The sequence below is a fragment of the Stylophora pistillata genome, chromosome 6 (assembly GCF_964205215.1).
Source record: "Stylophora pistillata chromosome 6, jaStyPist1.2, whole genome shotgun sequence".
Lineage (NCBI taxonomy): Eukaryota > Metazoa > Cnidaria > Anthozoa > Scleractinia > Pocilloporidae > Stylophora > Stylophora pistillata.
Window position 1 is genome coordinate 33168094 of NC_142524.1, and position 17033 is coordinate 33185126.

General features: G+C 39.8%; 2 protein-coding genes and 2 long non-coding RNA genes across 5 annotated transcripts in view; 1 reads left to right on the forward strand and 3 right to left on the reverse strand.

The window, feature by feature from the left end:
* LOC111324914 (xanthine dehydrogenase/oxidase-like) overlaps positions 1-17033 on the reverse strand; it is a 46533-nt gene that overhangs the window by 4712 nt on the left and 24788 nt on the right. For both annotated transcript variants that reach the window (XM_088762823.1, XM_088762824.1), the window contains exons 22-37: positions 9808-9930; positions 9166-9267; positions 8946-9009; positions 8663-8732; positions 8016-8103; positions 7635-7721; positions 7200-7325; positions 5750-5815; positions 5443-5588; positions 5085-5166; positions 4423-4518; positions 4127-4255; positions 3379-3506; positions 3056-3170; positions 2414-2479; positions 1877-2065 (exon numbers count right to left, since the gene is read on the reverse strand). In XM_088762823.1, coding sequence (XP_088618949.1) covers positions 1877-2065; positions 2414-2479; positions 3056-3170; positions 3379-3506; positions 4127-4255; positions 4423-4518; positions 5085-5166; positions 5443-5588; positions 5750-5815; positions 7200-7325; positions 7635-7721; positions 8016-8103; positions 8663-8732; positions 8946-9009; positions 9166-9267; positions 9808-9930 — 1677 coding nt within the window. The remainder of the gene's footprint in view (positions 1-1876; positions 2066-2413; positions 2480-3055; positions 3171-3378; positions 3507-4126; positions 4256-4422; positions 4519-5084; positions 5167-5442; positions 5589-5749; positions 5816-7199; positions 7326-7634; positions 7722-8015; positions 8104-8662; positions 8733-8945; positions 9010-9165; positions 9268-9807; positions 9931-17033) is intronic.
* Positions 531-1720, reverse strand: LOC148729512 (uncharacterized). The gene is made up of 2 exons (XM_088762857.1): positions 1288-1720; positions 531-1146 (listed from the first exon to the last, which is right to left on the reverse strand). Exons 1-2 carry the CDS (start codon positions 1517-1519, stop codon positions 536-538), a joined length of 843 nt encoding a protein of 280 aa, XP_088618983.1. The 5' UTR covers positions 1520-1720; the 3' UTR covers positions 531-535.
* On the forward strand, positions 10449-14131 carry LOC148729513 (uncharacterized). The gene is made up of 2 exons (XR_015988902.1): positions 10449-11282; positions 11994-14131. It is a non-coding gene; the product is annotated as an uncharacterized LOC148729513 (long non-coding RNA).
* On the reverse strand, positions 14111-15988 carry LOC148729514 (uncharacterized). Its single transcript, XR_015988901.1, has 2 exons — positions 15514-15988; positions 14111-14761 (listed from the first exon to the last, which is right to left on the reverse strand). It is a non-coding gene; the product is annotated as an uncharacterized LOC148729514 (long non-coding RNA).

Here is a 17033-nt window from a genome sequence, read left to right on the forward strand (position 1 = left end):
CATCAAAATATGATGAAGTCATACTTATTAGTTACTTTACCACTTCTTCCTGGACGCCCCTTTCTGGCTTAATACAGTTTCTGTAGTCTCTTAGTCTGCGTTGGCTTGGAAGAACAAGTACATTGCTGTTGCGCAGTTCCTCATAGCAAGATGGAGACTTGGCAGCAAGTGATAGGCAAAACCGAATCAACATGGGGTGATATCTCACACCAGATGGGCTACTAGAAAACAGTTTTTGCTGCTGTTGCCAAAATAATTTCATGAATGGTGTCATTTTATCACTGGATTGTCCAAGAATTGTGGTGAAGTCATTACTTAAAGCATGATCTATTTCAATGCTGGACTTAGAGATTTCTTTCCTCATACTGTTCAGTTCTTGCTCCAGCTCTGCACATTTCAATCGCTGCTGTTGAAGAGATAATTTTAATCTCTCTGGTGCTGTTTCACTTACAGGGGCATTGAGCTTTGCAGGTACAGATAGTCTTCTTGTCTTGATTTCTTTTTGCTTCTGGTATGAAGAAAGATAACTTTCACATTAGTTGCATCTTTCTGTTTCTTTACACATCAATAAACACTCATTAGATCTCCAATATTCTTCGTGTGGAAACATCTGATGATTGTCCATTGCTAAAGGGTCTACTTGTATAGGTATCACATGGTGAACTGGAATACTTGACATCTGACTTCCACTACAAGGGCTTCCTATTCCAGCACAAAGAGAGTAGCTGTCCATTTCCTTCGCAATGTTACTGACTGGGACATTCAGCGATCTTAGATGCTTGATGTAAATATCGTGAGTTTCTGGAAGAAAGCACCCAAATACCTTGATTGTGAACCCCAGGCTGTCGTCAACAATAAGTTCCTTTTCTGGGAGAAGAAGGTTGTCTTTCATCTTTGTAATGACCAGTCTATCCTTGGATGTCTGAATATTCCACTCGTTGAGGCTCTTTAAACTTGGTACTCTCTTGCACAAATCGCCAAAGGTTTTATAAAAAGCTGATTTCACAGGTTTCGCGCTTTCTGTAGTTACCACGCTTCGAGCAGGTCGAGGTACAGGTTTATTCGTTTCGTGGCTTCGCTTCGGCATGTTTAATAATGGCAGCGCTCCAAATCGTGGTTTTTTCTTGATCATCTTTTCGGATTGAACTATAGAGAAAGACAGAAAGTCATTTTAGTTATTCCACGTTGGAAAAATATAACATAAATGAGGGTACAAGTGAATATGTCCACTTCAAAGTGAAATATTTCAACACACAAGGAACGTAAAGCAAAATCAACTTTACTTACATATTTCAACATCTTGAGGGTGAAAGTGCTTTTCGCAGGTGTATATAGTATCGTTTTGGATCTTTTTTCGGAATACTGCATCAACTGTTCTTGTCTTGGTAATCTCGCTGAGCCAAGCATCTGTCCATTTACGATGGCCCTCGTCTTTCGGTGCAGGCAGTTTCCAGATACCAACACCTTTCGTCCTTCTTGAGGTTCCATAACCAAAAACCGAACAGTTATCTCCCGGCATGATGATTTATAAATAGTCAAACTACATATCTCTTGGAAATTCTTGATTAAACTACGTTTGAAGCATAAAATACTTTAAAATTTGTCCTTGATAAAGTCACGCTTCTCGAAAGACAGCCGCCATCTTGAAAGCGTGTGCACGGTCATAACCACGTGATCACACTAAAACCATAACAATAAGTTACCCCTTTGAAGTTTTCCGGGTTTCCTAACCTGTCCCCTCTACTAACTATGACTTTAGCGACAATCTTAAGCCACATACAACTCTTGGACTCAATGAAAAGTGTTTTCCCAAATTTTATTGACACACACTCCCCGACATCAGTACTAATATGAAATATTTCTTGTCGTTTCAAACCTTAGAACAGCAGATGGCGTGTTCATTTGGGGCATTTCGCAAAAGATGAACATTAAATTCCAGTGGTATATCTGCAATTCCTGGAATTTTGTAGGTCCTGGGCCCTGTCGTCAAGGGGACACCATTCCGAGAGAATCTCAACTCCTCCAGGGTAAACATCCCCAGTCCTTGTAAGAAGGCACCTTCAATCTGAAACGTCAGGGTGAAATCAAGCTGTTATCGTCAGTCAGCAGTAAATGGCACAAAAAAAGACTGGATTTCCCGACAATAAAAAGAAAGCAACACCGAATATAAACGTGATAACATGCCATAGGGTGTGTCCTTTTTTGAATGGAAGCCTTCCTTGGTTTCTCCTTCGTTGCTGCATAGGGTCCCTATATCGACGTGACAGCTGGTGAAAAGCCTTTTGCTGGTTTGACAGGGTTACAGCTCAAATTCTTCTCATTTGCCCAAGTTTATTTACAATCAAAGAGAGCTCCCTCAAAAGTTTTCTCGAATATCACATCCAAAGAAGGTGGGCACAAAGACATAACTGACCTGTCCAATGTCTATAGCTGGATTGATGCTGTTTCCAACATCCATGACAATGTCTGTGCGAAGAATCTGTGACAAAAATCCACAAAAAATAGTGGCAGCCTAGTGCAGCAAATGCTGTGAAATACTTGTCAAATTGCTTCAAACGAGGATCTAGTGGCATATTGCGCAGATGTTCATCCAACTTGAGTGACCAAAACCCAGCCACTAAAATTATTTCGACCCCTTCCAGCTGTACTTTTACACAATCCCTACGATCCAATATGCGGTCAGATTCAAAAAGGGAACAATTGGTGTTTAAAACCGCCGTTGGTGAGGTCAAGATTGTTTGCATGACTGTCAAGCTGATCAATTTTCGCGAAGGAACTTTATTTATGGGTGAATTGTTCCATCAAAGGCTTAGACTGACCACTCAGCATTTTGCGTTGACTAATAACTCGCATCACTTCTCGGTTCTAGTTCGTTTGATTAACGTTTCACGTTGGTTTTTAAAGGGGAGATCAAAACAATCAAAAGAACACAAAGACCACTCAGACTATTTGGAGAGTTTTCAGACTATTTGTGAGTGTTTATCCTATTGATCTAAACCTTTTGCGTACTTCAACCAGTCTTTTGCCAGTAGATCTGTGGTCTATAGCTACGTACCTGATGATCGCCTGTCAGACAGTCGACTTCCACTTCAGAGCAGGCGGCTCCGAAACTAAAGTAAGGGTAAGCTCTGCCTGAATTGCTCTGGAGATCGTAGTTTAGACCAGGATACCTGACGGTTATAAAAGAGTTAGGTCGATCCAAATTTAAGCCTGTAATGCGGGTTATTACAAGTTTGATACAATATCAAACGGTTATCTCTCCTCAATCAACGGATGGTTCATAGGAATAATCTAGATCTGAAGGTTTGTAAAAACGAGAATTCTTCTTGTTGGATGAAACTAACATTACCACCTTAAATGCAAAAGTTGTTTACATACTTGTAAAATCCATTGGCAGAAAGGTTTACGCGGTCAAAGTAGGCCGCGTGCACCCAGTCTTCCCACTCTCCTTCTGGGTTCTTCTCTTGATAAGGTTTGAGCCGTTCTAATATTTCTTCGCAGGCATTCTACAAAGGAAACAATGTTTTTTTTTTCAAGTTCCTTTACCCTTATTGCGCGGCAAATTTAAAACTTATGACGTGACCTGTCAGTCTACTGCATGTTAGCAATTTTGACAACCCCCTTACATCTAAGATAATAGGTTTATCTCAAATCTTTTTGCACGGAAAATTGGAACCAGAGAATCTTACCTCCTCTGACAGTGTGAACGTATTTCCAAATGATAATTCATTTTGTCAGTTGCTCTCATTTTTTTTCGGAACTCTCTAGCCTGATAGAGGATAAGCTTGGAAACTGGATCGAACAATCCGATGATGCGTACTATGTGTAGGTACATCAACAAGGTTGAAAGGGTAAATTGGCCACCGTAACGATTACAAAAGCTGACATTTCGAGCGTTAGCCCTTCGTCGGAGCGAAAGAAGGGCTAACGCTCGAAACGGCAGCTTTTGTAATCGTTACGGTGGCCAATTTACCATTTCAACCTTGTTGATATATCCAAATTATTTCGTTACCCCCACCGACGCAGCCCCAAACAGTTTCTTTCGAAACTATCAGCCTTTATTCATCTATGTGTAGGTATGTTATAATCAGTAATACACAGTAAAACAGCAAGCGCCTATTCCCACCTTAACTGCCATGCCGTTCAGATCAGTAGAGGCCGAGGCTGCGGTGGGGGTGCCATTTGGAACAGTGTTGGTACTTGTCTCAGTGAGGTGGATCTTCGACATAGGGATACCAAAGCTCCTTGCTGCAACCTGCATAACACAATTGAACAAGCCATCACTAATGTGCTAAAGTCACATTTACAAATTCATTAGCGTCTTCCAGGGGTTGGGAGCATAATTAGTTCTTGTGTTGTGGACAGAGATGCGGAAATTACATGCACCTCTGAGGCCTGTACTGATTACCCCTTTGATCGCACCTGTGCCATTTTGGTGTGCAGTCCTTGTCCGACTTCCACTCCACCGTGAGTGACAAGAACTGATCCATCTGTGTACACGTGGACCAATGCTGCACCCTGATTATAAAATGCAGTGAGGAGACAAAATCTGTATCTTAGTGCTGTATTATGATACAAAACGTACTCGGATAATTCTTTTAATGACACAAAGAAAAAACTCAGATATCCAAGCCGTTCAGTTAAGACGGGTCTACTCTAACGTGCAAGTCAACATAGTCTGTTCTTCGTTTTAATATGAATCACAATGTCTTAAAATAGTGGTGAAAAAAAAAATAGTGAAGAAATGCTGAAGGCACAAGTTACACACTAGGGCGTAAACAGATATGAATAGAATTTTTTCTTCCTGCAAAAGAAGGCAACTAACCTAGCTAGCCTTTCTGGGCTCTTCCCAAGGGCTTCACCCCTGAGGATGGCCTGAGTGGGTTTCTTTAGGGAAGGATGTAAAAGGATATGAAAAGTGTGCTTTAGAAAGAGCACAGGTGAATTTTATGGAGCTGATGATGACTCAGTCAAGTACTCTCCAAATCTGTTGAGTTGATTCATTGAGTTTCGCATTTAAAGAGTGAATTCAAAATGAATTCCTAACATTCCGCTGGGAAAATATTTATTTGCACCATCGTTACCTGATTTTTGAACTTGATTGTGAATCCTACACTGCACATGGTTGGCGTTAAAGCAATGCCGCGTTTCTTCCAACGGTTTTCCCTAATATATCATCGTAAGAAACGAACATGAAAAGCAGGAACGATGAAACTAAAAATTCAAAGCCATTTTTTCCCTAAATCGTGAAATTGAATTTGATCGTATTTCATTGTCACTAAGAGCATTTCATTTGTACCTCAAAATGTACGTCTTGGCACTCGCTTTAGTCCTCTCGGCAAAGTTCGCACTCCTCTTGTTATATTCCCAAACAGCACTGCATAGTTATAAACGTTAATTTCTGATTTTTGTCTATTCTTTCCTATGCTTAACCTGACTTACTTGTTAAATGTATCCAACTCATCTCGTCGTTTATCAAAGTGGCACTTTTCTAACAGCTCATCCCAGACGCGCTGAATACGACAATCAGTCAGCTCACGATTGAAATGCGTAACATCTCCTTCTTTTAAAAAATTTGATTCTCGCACCTGTTGACAAGAATCCTCTTGTTTAATACTCTCATGGAAGTTTTCCCTTTTTCAACCTTTTTATTTGTTTTTCATTTTTCCGTGAGACTTCTCGAATAGAAATTTATGTCAAACGAGAATAATTGTCAGCGTTATATACTAGAATGGTAGGACTGTTTTACCTCTTTTTGAGAAATACCGCAGGTTATCGCCATGTCCGAGATCCATGACTCAGCAAACATCAAGGTCTACAAGAATGCATCAAAGAAAACGTAAGAGGTATATTTTGTACAGAGATATTGAGCGAAGAAACATTGGTCAAAGCAGTGCCGGACAGACCAGACAGTGAGACAGACCAGACAGTGAGACTGACCAGACAGTGAGACAGACCAGACAGTGAGACGACCAGACAGTGAGACAGGCCAGACAGTGAGACAGACCAGACAGTGAGACAGGCCAGACAGTGAGACAGGCCAGACAGTGAGACAGACCAGACAGTGAGACTGACCAGACAGTGAGACAGACCAGACAGTGAGACAGACCAGACAGTGAGACAGACCAAACAGTGAGACAGACCAGACAGTGAGACTGACCAGACAGTGAGACAGGCCAGACAGTGAGACAGACCAGACAGTGAGACAGGCCAGACAGTGAGACAGGCCAGACAGTGAGACAGACCAGACAGTGAGACAGGCCAGACAGTGAGACAGGCCAGACAGTGAGACAGACCAGACAGTGAGACTGACCAGACAGTGAGACAGACCAGACAGTGAGACAGACCAGACAGTGAGACTGACCAGACAGTGAGACAGGCCAGACAGTGAGACAGACCAGACAGTGAGACAGGCCAGACAGTGAGACAGGCCAGACAGTGAGACAGACCAGACAGTGAGACTGACCAGACAGTGAGACAGACCAGACAGTGAGACAGACCAGACAGTGAGACAGACCAAACAGTGAGACAGACCAGACAGTGAGACTGACCAGACAGTGAGACAGGCCAGACAGTGAGACAGACCAGACAGTGAGACAGGCCAGACAGTGAGACAGGCCAGACAGTGAGACAGACCAGACAGTGAGACTGACCAGACAGTGAGACAGACCAGACAGTGAGACAGACCAGACAGTGAGACAGACCAAACAGTGAGACAGACCAGACAGTGAGACTGACCAGACAGTGAGACAGGCCAGACAGTGAGACAGACCAGACAGTGAGACAGGCCAGACAGTGAGACAGGCCAGACAGTGAGACAGGCCAGACAGTGAGACAGACCAGACAGTGAGACAGGCCAGACAGTGAGACAGGCCAGACAGTGAGACAGGCCAGACAGTGAGACAGGCCAGACAGGGAGACAGAGCAGACAGTGAGACAGACCAGAATACATAAAACAATCTAATTTATCTGATCACCCTGTGATATCTGGCTAACAAGAAGAGAACTAAGTAGAACCTTAAAAACAAACCGTCCTGAGTTTTCAGGCACACTTAGTGACTGATCATGTGATTACATTCAGACCAATATAAAAAAGATCTCATTTCTGAAGGCAGTAATAAAAAAAGGAAGGAGACTTTATTCATCCATTTACGAGGCGATTTGTATGTTCTACACCGTTTTCCTCATAATTTATTTACCTGAGGAGCACCAAAACCTCTAAATGCTGTATTAGTGGCAATGTTTGTTTTACACAGGAAACCAACTCCACGGATGTTTGGAACAAGGTAACAGTTTGCCATGTGAAGCAAAGCTTTTTCCATAACCTACGGAAACACCAAACAAGTACATTGTAGAATCACGATTTTTCTGCTTTGATGATAAGTCGCAAAATCTTCTTCCTCAGAAATTGAAATTTTTACTTGTTTCAAAAGACAGTATTTCTAATCACAGCAGTTAGCCTGACCATGCAGTAACTCCGTTATATACAATAGAATCCCTAATGACCTTGTTGATTGCCGTAACTGACTCTATCTGCACAATTAATTCTTACACAGATGACAGCAGTTGACCATTTTTTTATTGCACAAGAGAAATATGCCTATTCGCCTCTTAACTGTATAAGATACCCTTACCGCCCATGACACATCCAGAGAGTTGCCAGCATTACTGTAAAATTCAATATCCAGAGCCTTGATCTTCCCTTTTGACGTAAAGCCAAGCTACAAAAGATAATTCAGTTCGATTTAATAATGTTTACATGTAACAAATAAGATATAACATATCTACTCTGTCTTGATTTAAAGCAAACAAACAAATAACAGATAAAGTCTGTTACGTTGATTTTCTTAGAGAACGAACGATGCTTACCGCTTTCGATCTCCTGAACACTATTTTGTTGCCTCCCCGGTGGGGTTTCAAACATCCTGTCTATAAGAGTTTATGATTCTCCGCCCTGAGTAAGAACGCCTCCCCGACCCTCCACCCGTCACCCCAATGATATATTGAATATGTACCTTATACTTGGCTAAGAAGGGATGTCGCTTTCCTGTACTGATCATGTCCTCGTTTCGATCAAGCATACAGCGCACAGGTTTACCAGTCCTTTCATAAACGAGAAAGACATTTGAAGTACAATACGACCTACTGCTCATTTTTTCCCTTATCAACCGAAACTCCATCCTCGTGAAATTGAAATGATTAAGTTGACGGAAAATTCTTGAGGGCCTTCATTGTATTTAGCAGAATGATATGAAGCATGAGACATAGATTAAAAATAGTACGTAGAAGAATGGTCTGCAATCGAGTCCAATGGCTCATCTTTCCAACGTTTATCTCAATTTTTATGGCATGGAGAGACTACGAATCAGGCAAATTGCTTCCGAGTGGGATACTGATCCACGGAAATTTACCCCCCCTTGGCATTTGTCAGGTTCCCTTTACAGTTAGCCGGTTCTATTTAACTGTATACTCCTAGGTGAAGAAGGCACCTTAAGAGGAAAGTTTTTTTCGTAAAAATCGAACGTATTTATCAATAGATGATAACTTCGAGTCTTGATTGTCTTATCCATGCGTGAAAAAAGGGGCATTTGGCTAAACAGGATATCCGACCCCTGATCGGAAAACGTTTTTTAGTTATCTAAATGAGATGAAAGTGAATTACTTGGCAGCCGCCACTGCTACTACGCACGACAAGAAGCAGCTTCGGGACTCTTTGCCTCCAAAAGCACCACCTGAAAAAAGAAAACGGAAAAAGGCAAAATAAAATTTAAGAGCTGATTAACACTATCAAACCACACAGAGGCAATAGCTGATACTGGTTAACAGTATAAAATCACGCAGAGGCAATAATTGATTTTGATTAACAGCATCGAACTATGCAGAGGCAATAGTTGATCAAAAGCAGGTTTTTCCTTTGGCGCAAGTAGAGTTGTAATCTTCCTCACCCACTCTTTTTGTCCTCACGACTATTCTGCTAAGCGGAACCCCCAAGGCTTTTGCAACAAGTTCCTGGAAGTGAAAAACATTACTGAAGGTCAGTAGAATTAACAGACCCAAGATCTTTAATGAGTAACTCCTTGGAATCAGTATGATGGACAGTACAGAGGGAAACGGGGCGGCTAAAATAAAGTTTAAAGAAACGAGTCCAAGAGAATCATATCCTACCTGAGTCTTTAACTGATTTTGAGTCGAAACAAAAAGTTCCATTTCACCATCCTCGCCTTTGGGTATAGCTACTGTGACTTGTGTTTCTAAATAGAAATGTTCCTTGAAGAAAAATGGAGACAATTGGGGTCGTTTCTGCGCCGAAATTTCAGGGTCAGGTAACGATTATAATCATAATGATAATAATAATGATCATAATAATAATATGAAAACAATAATAATAATAATAATAATAATAATAATAATAATAATAATAACATATTTTACCAGGTGGACCCCCCTAAGCAAAAGCTGTTTTAAATGGATACCCTGGGCATTGAAATAATAAATTAAGAAAAGTAATAATCAAATTGAAAATTAATCAATGAACTCTAATCAATTTAATCCATTAAATTAAATTGGTTTGAATCAGTTGAATTAATTGTATCGATAGAAGGAAATTAAACCCTACAAAATTATCTGAAAGGGGTTTGTAGTGAATTGGCAAGGACAGGCTATGGCTTTAGACTATAGCTAAAGATAGCTTCATCTCCTAATTGTCTTTTGAGATTTAGTACCCATTTCATTCTAGCTCACAACCTTTCGTTGCTTTGCGCAAGGGAATTGACTGCGTTTAACTGCATTACACAGACTGTAACACACCTGACCCCCGAGTCTCATCTCCCCTCTCAGCACGTGATCCGATTCAACAAAACCAGTTTCCAGGTCTCCTTTCTGGATGCGCAGTGGTTTACACTCAAAGAACGATTCAGCTTCAATAGCTTCCTGAAGTAAAGGATTCAAAAGTGTATGCATTAAAGCTGGCTTTACAAATTATATGAATTTCATATATTCGTTGTTTGATCTACAAATTATAGAACCAATCTCCAAACCAAGCTGTGATTCTTTTTGTCAGAAGTCGACGACTCTGATAAGGCCGATTATCTGAATTTATCTTACCAGCCGATGAGATTGATGTTAAGAAAATTGAATATCTTTGACAAGAAATGAAATTCAATAGCCTCCTGAAGTAAAGGATTCAAAAGTGTATGCATTTACAAATTATAGAACCAATCTTCAAACCGAGCTGTGATTCTTTTGGTAGGAATCGACGACTCTAATAAGGCCGATTATCCTAATTTATCTTACCAGCCAGTGAGATCGATGTTAAGAAAATCGAATATCTTTAGCAAGATATTAAATTCCTAGCATTGGCCTTTCAAATCACAGCCAGAGCGATAAGACAGATAAGGCAACGAACTTATAGCCGAGATAATTGCACTTTGATTGGTTAGGAATTCAGAGATTATCATGACGAGCTTTGCTCAAGAAAAAAATTCTCAGCAGGCATCGTAAACTGATGCCGAGGTTTGGGGAAGAAGGCGTTGGGTGGATGTCATCACATTAATTACACCACAATGTAATTTTACAGATTAGCGTCCACGAATCCACGAGAGATACGCGATTGCGTGCGAGTTAACGCGGGGTCATCTGTTGGCGATGAAAATCAAAATCATGAAATGAAATGAAGTTTGTTGTGCGCGTAATGGTCATAAAATACTGCGTTTTCTCTGTTTCTGCCTGTTTCCTTATAACGACATTTTTAATCACGTAGTCTTTCAAAGATCCTTCCTTTTCACAGAAGAGGCAATACCGGCGAGGCGCCGTATTCGAAAAGCCTTTCTTTCGATTATTTAGGTATGATTCTTTCGCTTGGTTTGCCATAAAACAGTAACAAAAGATATCGCAATTTTCATGTGCCGTACGACCTGAATAACAACCGTATCGAATTTCCAGTATTGCGTCACTTGGTGGATCGATCAGTGTTCACGCTTTGCGATCGTAGTACACGATGTTATTGTTTTGGTACAAAACCTGTGGCGGTCGCACGACTTGGCCTCGTATCCTGGTTAACTTCTTACCAATATTATAATATTAAACCTCGACGAGATTTTTCATGTCGAAATGTCGGAAAGCATCATGTTTTTTATTTCGAAACCATTCGAAATGAAGTCATAGAGGCAGTCGGATTTTCGACGTGCGGCTTTCCACCGGCTAACTTAACCACGCAGAGTCTTTGCAGGATTACAAGTGCCACACTTGACCCTTGTAAGCATTGGCATCTACTTTTGAAAGAGGTATGTGACGTTCCTTTGCGTAAATATTTCATATGCGATGTATTTAAGATATTTCCCGACGAAATCCAAAGTGTGGCGACACGGGAACTTCAGCCGGCCAACTCCTCCTTCGAAGTAGTGGGGTTAGCCAGGATTCCCGACCTCGTTCACGTTTTGTTCACGTTCTGTCTAATAGCTGGTCTATCTTCTTCGTAATAAACAATCCCCGACGAACTTATTAAATCTGCGGGATTTATGACTATCGTAAATCTGGTGAACTCCGCCACGCTAGACTTTGAGCCCGAAGGCGCGAAAAATTTATCTTTTGGCGCCAAACTCAGTCACGACTCCGAAGAGCTCGCTTCCTAACTTACCGAAAGATCAGCTAGAGTAAATTCCCTTGGAGTGGAACTGAAGAAGCTTCGAACACAGATTTCTCATCTCGAATCAGCATGGAGTCAAATTTACAGACCCTTTTTTCCACCTCAATGTTCGTACCTTGTCGTGGTGAGGTGGCTTGAGTGCCTCAATGACCAATTGCAATACAATGCCTTTAAAGAATTCAGCTTCAGTTGGTGGGCTGTATTTTCTGCAAGGTAGAGGCCAGACTAACACGGACTTTGTCATTGTAGTTATTGTTATGATTATTATAATTATCATTATCATTAATGATTTTGTTATTGTTATCATTATCTTTATGATTGTGATTGAATCATTTTCAAAATGAAATAGGCTGCTCAATGAGGATGGCATGCTGAGGCAAGTAGATTTTCATTTATTTACCCCCCCTCCTCCCCAAGTAGAAATTCAAGTGTTTCTGATAGTTTTTCTCTTCAATAGATTGTTAGAATGCAGAAGATTTTCTAAGACACATTGTTCAGAGGGCTTGTCTTAAGTAGTTGTTTTCTGATTCAAAACCACCTGCCTAGTTCTGTTTCTCTTGGGTAGTTAGTCCATTATGGGCTGTTGTTATCTGATGGCAGAACCACCAATCTGTTCTGTTTCTCTTGGGTAGTTAGTCGATGGACTGTTGTTATCTGATGGCAGAACCAGTCCCTATTTTTTTCAGCTCTATGCTGTCAGTCTTTTATGGACAGTTATTTTTATCTGATGGCAGTTTTAGCTTGCTCTTTTTGTTTTGAAAAATGTGTTGCTTATGCTGTTTGTCACATATCATCTGTTATTAGTCGGAGGCACTTTGGTCAATCAATGCTATCATTGTCTTCATTATTATTATAATTGTTAATTCAGCTGCTACTCTTCTCTCTTTGCCACAGGGCCCACTACAGACAGCACTAGCTTAATGAAGTCCCAAAACCTTTCACAATGAGCCAACTCAAGAATTGCAGTCCTGAACAGTTTTTGGGGTTTTCCTGGCTTTTCTTGAGATTATTTTGTCTCAGTTTCAATTACTTGGATACTCATTCAGCTAGACTAACAATAACACCATTTTGTTCCTAGATAAACATTGAAATAATCATAATAGTAATATAAATGATAATAATAATGATTTGTTATTGTTATCATTATCATTATCATTATCTTTATGATTGTGATCATCAATTTCAAATTGAAATAGGCTGCTCAGTGAGGATGGCATGCTGAGGCAAGTAGATTTTCATTTAATTCCTCCCCCCAAATAGAAATTCAAGTGTTTCTGATAGTTTGTCTCTTCAATAGATTGTTAGACACATTGTACAGAGGTCTTAAATAGTTGTTTCCTGATTCAAAACCACCTGCCTAGTTCTGTTTCTCTTGGGTAGTTAGTCCATGGACTGTTGTTATCTGATGGCAGAACTAACAGGTGGATCTGTTTCTCTTGGGTAGTCAGTCCATTATGGGCTGTTGTTATCTGATGGCAGAACCACCGATCTGTTCTGTTTCTCTTGGGTGGTCAGTCTATGGACTGTTGTTATCTGATGGCAGAACCAGTCCCTATTTTTTTTTCAGCTCTATGCTGTCAGTCTTTTATGGACAGTTATTTTTATCTGATGGCAGTTTTAGCTTGCTCTTTTTGTTTTGAAAAGTGTGTTGCTTATGCTGTTTGTCACGTATCATCTGTTATTAGTCATAGGGTGACTTTGGTCAATCAATGCTATCATTATCCTTAGTATTATTATTATTAATTCAGCTGCTACTCTTCTCTCTTTGACACAGGGCCCACTACAGACAGCACTAGCTTAATGAAGTCCCAAAACCTTTCACAATGAGCCAACTCAAGAATTGCAGTCCTGAACAGTTTTTGGGGTTTTTCTGTCTTTTCTTAATTTGTTTTTGCCCCAGTTTCAATTACTTGGATACTCATTCAGCTAGACTAACAATAACACTATTTTGTTTATAGATAAACATTGAAATAATCATAATAGTAATATGAATGATAATAATAATGATTAGATTAATGGAAATAATCATAGGAATTATAACCATCAGGATAATGAACATTATTTCTCTAACTATTGTAAATATTTTTATCATTATTATTATTATTATTATTATTATTATTATTATCATTATTATTGTTATCATTGTTATTATTATTATTATCATTATTATCATTATTATTGTTATCAATGTTATTATTATTTCCATCATGAATTATTAGAGATGCTTGGAAAAAAATGATCTATAGTTCCCCCCAACTCATTATTCTTTCAGTTAAGTGAATTAAGACTTTGTGAACAGTTACTGCTTTATTCTGTCATTCCTGATGACCATAGAAATGGTGAAAGTCCACAGATATTATCCCTCTAAGAGTTTCTCCAGGTGTTTTTTTTCCTCTGAATTTGGTTACAACAGAATGAAGGGCATCAGAGTATAGTGCGCCCAGCTAGACATGAATTGCATTAATATTACAGGGTCATTTTGCTGTATTCAGGGTTTAATCTTAGCCTTCTACAGACAAGTTTGTTCCTCTAAATGCAAAACACATTTTACAAACTTACAAAAACTGCCAAGAAACAGCTACTAAATTTATGGAAACATGACGAACAAGTCAACTAGACTGTGTACTACACATCATTGAAATCAAAGTATCACTTTAGGAACATAAAATCGCAAGGTCAGTTTCCCATTTGTAGTGCCTGAGAAAAGATCAGGCCACCAGATTACTTCAAATTCCCTGGTTGCTCGTCCATCTCAATTGCCAACAACCATTTTAGTTTACTGGGTGAGAATCGTGCTTGATTTCTTGCCCCATGCTCTTTAATTGGCCGCCTGTAAAGCTTGTTGAGAGTTTAACAGCTACTACTTGCCGCAACCTCCATATTCCCCCGATAGCTTTTCTTAGCTCTAATAGTACAGAACTTTGATGACTCAGACCAGAAATAACATCATTCACTCTACCATCCCTGTAATAAAAAACTTTGGATTTTTCTCTCCATACAGGGGGCCGCAAATGTATTTTTACCCTCGCACGTTTATAAAAGCATTCGGCATGCCTGCTAACAAAGCTTGGATGTATGTTTCAGGAACTTAGTATCTTTCAACTCGACACCATTTGCCTGAAACCAAAATAATAATTACGAAAGTTAAGAGATTATTTACTTCTGGAGCGAAATGTACTAAATGATTTGCCCTTTCAAACATAAACCTGAGTTATCAGGTTTTGTCAATCACAAAATTACACGCCGGGTTATTAGTATTCCTTGGGGACCTTCCTATATTATCATAAATATCTAAGACAAGCAGGTCATTTAGCTAGGTAATCTATGTTAAAAATCGCGCTGTACAGCACTTAGAATTATTTTCCTCACTCATTTTTCTCACACTGCAACTTCGCGTACAACGCAATTATTACTACGCAGTCACATCTGGTGTCCAATTGGGAGAAGAGCTTATTATTTTTGTTTTAGAGGTGAATTGCGATTTCTTGTATGTCCCCTATTTCGTCGAAGAAAAGCTCGAACAGATACTGAAAGTAATGAGTAAGTCACTATGAACAACTAGTGCAAAGTGACAGCACTATCGAGCCAAACTGAGAACTGTTCTTTAATGATTTTTAACATGAACCACCAATTCTTACTATTTTTAATTTCTGCGTTTTAATAGACTTTGACATGTTCTTGAGAAGATATTAAATCGGTTAGCGCTGTTGTTCCCTTCTAAATTATTTTGGTGGAAGCGCCTCAGGAGACACTGGTCTAACTAAAACCATGTTGGGCGACGTTACATTTTGACTGCACAACCCGCAATTAAATTTAATTTTAACAGCTATTCGAGTGTGTGAAGAACGGAAAAAAGCAAAATTACATACCATCGGCCTTTCGATGCACGGACGAATTAAAACTTTTTACAATTCCACTTATCCATTGCTTGTAACTGATAGACCTTGTCCTTATTCTTGCGGGAGGCCGTACGATCTGTTGTCCATTGTAGAACTCGGCAAACTTAGCGCACTCTGCCTCGAGCGCAGCAATGTGATCTTTCGATTCTCTATCTCACTAGCGCAGTTGTTGTGTTGAACATGGACGAAAAATACATCGCAGCGTGTCTTGTAGATAGCTAGAGATGCCATGCATGTTTAGGATAAGCGCTGAATATGGACGAGCGTTAAAGCCGCCACTGAAAAAGCACAATCGACCGTTTTTCATTGTAAGGATCAGGTCTTTCACACAGCTGTCAGAATTAAAGAGAGGAAGAACGTCGATCTCGCTCACCTAAGTAGCGAAGTACACCACGAGCGGCGACGATGATCAAACACCTGGAAGATCAGCGTGGTGTCCCTCTACTCTTTGGTATCATAACCAGGAGCGAGCCCTTTCGACTTGTCACTAAGTTTTACGGGTTATAAAACAAAGGCCCCGCTCTACACAAAGCCTTAAAGAATGAAACACTAGAAAAGCTTACTTAGCTTGGAATTTATAAAAATTTCCTTTCTTAAAAATCGAAGATTTTCATGGTTTCCGTAACTTCGTATTTTTCCAAATTTCCTCTTTTACATGTTATGCTGTTTTGCATTTTCTTCAGCGTATAATTTAGTTCAGCGTCGATCATTTATCATCCTTAGAAGAAAATATTCTGATCTTTACGTTTAACTATAAAATTGCTTTGGCTTACATTGTGCGCATAAAAGGAGCGTTAAATTAAACATGAGTTGATTCCACGCGAGGGTTTTACCTGGAAAAATGCCTGCACACGAGAGACACCGACATTACCGCGTGTCCCTTTCTGGAAAACATTCGTGTTATGACAAGAAAGGTCAGCTTAAGGGTTTTGGGTTACCCAAACTATGCAATTTTGACGCCGAAAAGTGCCAAAAAGTCATTACAGAAACTTCATCCGCAACACCTTGAACGTGCTGTGGGCGCGAACTGAGATCTTCTCTTACAGTTAATAATTGCCAGGCGGAACTCAGATCCGGCTTAGCCTAATTTGCATAAATTTTTTCGGTGGGCAAAGCTCGTCATGGTACTGATAAACCTATTGCTTTTCTGTAAAAGCGATGGACCGCAATTTCTATTTGTTAACTAATGTAATAACTTTGTTATAATGCTTGGAGAAGACTTGAAAAATTTGTAAATCGCGAATGACCTCAAAACTTTTATTATGATCTTCCGACATCCCGATTCGGTAATTACAACGAAAAAAGGAATGGAAAGTGCTACTTTTGCTTTAAATATAATAATCAAAACTGGGGCGGCTACGTACAATTTTGACTAATTGGGTACGACGTCAAAACTCAAGGGTGAGTAATGATTGAAGCCCTTCATATCCTCTTGATAAATTGCTAGATTTCGAAGTTACTTATGATAGGATGAGTCAAATTCAGAGTGA

Excerpts from the sequence above, each read along its gene's own strand:
- LOC148729512 (XM_088762857.1), bottom strand. The coding sequence starts at position 1,519 with ATGCCGGGAGATAACTGTTCGGTTTTTGGTTATGGAACCTCAAGAAGG. Across the intron at positions 1,147-1,287 it reads CCCTCAAGATGTTGAAATAT|TTCAATCCGAAAAGATGATC; the intron begins GTAAGTAAAGTT and ends CTTTCTCTATAG.